The sequence below is a fragment of the Primulina tabacum genome, chromosome 17 (genome assembly GCF_025594145.1).
Source record: "Primulina tabacum isolate GXHZ01 chromosome 17, ASM2559414v2, whole genome shotgun sequence".
Classification (NCBI taxonomy): Eukaryota; Viridiplantae; Streptophyta; class Magnoliopsida; order Lamiales; family Gesneriaceae; genus Primulina; species Primulina tabacum.
Window position 1 is genome coordinate 12,450,708 of NC_134566.1, and position 2,878 is coordinate 12,453,585.

The following is a 2,878-nucleotide window of genomic DNA, read 5'->3' on the forward strand; positions in this document are numbered from 1 at the left end:
AAAATTGTTTAGAATATTAATATCGGATCAATTATATCAAGAAAATCTTAAAGAAGTTAATGTTGGTATATAAATCGGGTTCGTACTTACTAATTATTATAAATAAATTCTCCTGTTATTTGAAATTTATAATTAAGAAAGGCAAAAACTTGTGTGAGACGGTCTCACGGGTCGTATTTTGAGAGACGGATATCTTATTTGGATCATCCATGAAAAGTATTACTTTTTATACTAATAGTATTACTTTTTATTAGGAATATAAGTAGGGTTGACCTGTCTAATTTTCAGAATTTAATAAATCTAACAGAAATTCAACTTGACGGTGTATGAACTTGCTGCATGTACTTTTTAATAAGTTGCTGAACTTGACTTGGTCCAAAGGACAAGCGTTGATTGCGCCTCTCCTCATTGCTAACTAGATTCACACAGCAGCTGCAGCACAAGATTAAACACCTAAGTTTCGAGTGCTTACATTTGCGCACCGAAAAATAACGACGGTAAATTTTCTTTTCGCAAAAAAGAAAAGCACAAATAAAACCTACAAATTCGTAAAAACGAACAAGTGATACCACAATCTTTGAAATGGTCAATTTATTTTATTGCAAACTCAATCTCCATATAAAAAAAATAGTTCTCGTTAGATAGAAATACTAATACACTCCAAAGATACTAATAAGCAAATATATAATATATAAATAAATAGATCAACCGGTGACAAAATTTGCCTACGAAGGGACAAACCGGCGACGTAACACTAGAGACATAATTTATGCACTTTATAGAGCTAAAAGTGCATCCACACTAGCGAAATCGCCCGTATCTTGGAAATAATCATCGACTTCGAGTGGACTAAATTCTTGGCATTCCGTAAACCCTTCGAATCTGGCTTCTTGAAAACGGGTGTCGAAGGCCATCGAATCAGGGAACCCGTCGGCGAAAACTTGCTCGTTTTCGAATAATATATGATCTTGAGGTTGCAAATAGAAGAAATCGTCTAAAAATGGAATGTCCATAGGCCAGAGATGATTCGAGTAATCTGGTACCATATTTGTTTCCCCTCGACACTCCTCCACTTCCACCACTGGTCTGCCACCAGAACCAATTTCAGGGACCGGTTCACTTGGCACATCCACTGACTCGATAAGGGAACCTTCGGCCGAACCAATCGGGTCAACTTCCGGACCCGAGCCTTGAACAAGGCAAGACCGGCTCGGAGCACCACCCTCACTAGAGTGACTGCTCGTGAATCGGAGAACAGATGTAGGTGATGTGAGATTATGGGACTCATCGACCGAATCAAAGCCGGAAAATGACGTCACATTGGGCTCCGGCGACATCTTCTTCACCGTCGGAGTAGAAAAGTTGGTTAAAGCATCAGGTCCCCTGAGCTTTATCGCCGCGTTATCGTACACCATCGCGGCCTCCTCCGCCGTGTCGTACGTACCCAACCAGAGGCGAACCCTTCTCGAAGGGTCCCTTATCTCCGCCGCCCATTTCCCCCACGGACGCTGACGGACACCGCGGAACTTCCGCGCGCCGCCGTTCGAAACCGGGGGAGCCTCCTTAACCTTCATGGGCTTGGGTTTCGCCTGTAGAATCTCCTCATTTCTGCTCCTCCCAATCGTACAGTTAGTATTAACTCCGGTCACCATCTTGATCTCGCTTATGTATTTCTTCACGCGCCGCCTCGTGAAAAGCTCGTCCCCCTCATCACTGGAGGAATCAGTCGCATCAGGATCGGTAACAGAAACTCTCACCGTACTCGGTGGATTCAGATTTCTCTGTTCCTGCGGTTTTCTGGGGCTCTGTTTAGAAGGTTTAATAAATTTTTTGGTGGTCATTTTATGCTCAGTGTACTTCACAGGCCACAACATGCTTTGATCCATGGCTGCAAATCTTCAAAAACTTGAGTTAAACATACAAAAACAAGAAAATGGGTTCCAAGAGAAATGGTTAAAACAACTATTCACGTGAATCAATGGCTAAAACGAAGATTTGTTCAAAGATTGTATGCATAAATGTGGGATTTAAAAAGGAAATTTGGGTGAGATATAAAGAAGGTAAATGTGTATCTGTATCAAACGGAAAAAGGTAAGCATATAAGTACTCAAAACTGGAGTCTTTTGTAGCAATCCAAGAATCCCAGTAATATTTGATTTTGAAAAATGGTGCAAAAAATGGACGATATTAGTTGGAGAAAGAGAGGATTTTTTCCGAGTATTTGGAGGGGCAGTCGTTTTTTTTAGGCTTTTTGCAAGGAAACTCTACTCACTGAAATCGCTATCTTATAGGATCCCCCAGCCCTTTGGTTATTATTATTTTTAAAAAAACATTTGCCATTATCATTTTATCATTTATTTTTTAAAGCCAAACGATTATTCTTTTATCAAATGATTAATAATTCGGGGGATACTTAAATATCTCAGTCACAAGTGGGGAAGTTTTAGACTCTTAGTTGGTGGACACCGACCGCCGAGAGCAACGATTCAGGCGACGTCTGGCCGCGGGCACGGCTCTCCGTATTTGGCGTCCGTTGTATCCCGACACGTGGCGCCATGGGCCCACCGGTGAGTTGGTCCAATGAGTGATCACGAACCGGTGCTTATTCACAGCGTATAATTTCCCTTTTCTGCCGGTCACGTGAGGCCCAGGATGCCCGGCTTACAGTTAAAATATGTCGGTCAATTTTTTTAAAAAAAGTCATTTTACTACACAATAATATAAATAATTTATTCAACTATTTGACCATTTAAAACTAAAAAAAATAAATGACTGAAAATTACTTATTTTTAATTTAATGATATCCATTAATTTATTTGAAAATTAACTAAAATTTATAACTTAGTAACATTCTTTAGGGGTTCAATATGCATGTCTC

At 40.2% G+C, this 2,878-nt stretch overlaps 1 protein-coding gene across 1 annotated transcript; it reads right to left on the reverse strand.

The window, feature by feature from the left end:
* Positions 1–595: 595 nt before the first annotated feature.
* LOC142531148 (pathogenesis-related genes transcriptional activator PTI6-like) lies at positions 596–2,255 on the reverse strand. Its single transcript, XM_075637207.1, has one exon. It carries the CDS (start codon positions 1,884–1,886, stop codon positions 777–779), a length of 1,110 nt encoding a protein of 369 aa, XP_075493322.1. The 5' UTR covers positions 1,887–2,255; the 3' UTR covers positions 596–776.
* Positions 2,256–2,878: the final 623 nt, after the last annotated feature.

Bases quoted from the DNA above. Each gene is read 5' to 3' on its own strand.
- LOC142531148 (XM_075637207.1), bottom strand. From the start codon at position 1,886: ATGGATCAAAGCATGTTGTGGCCTGTGAAGTACACTGAGCATAAAATG.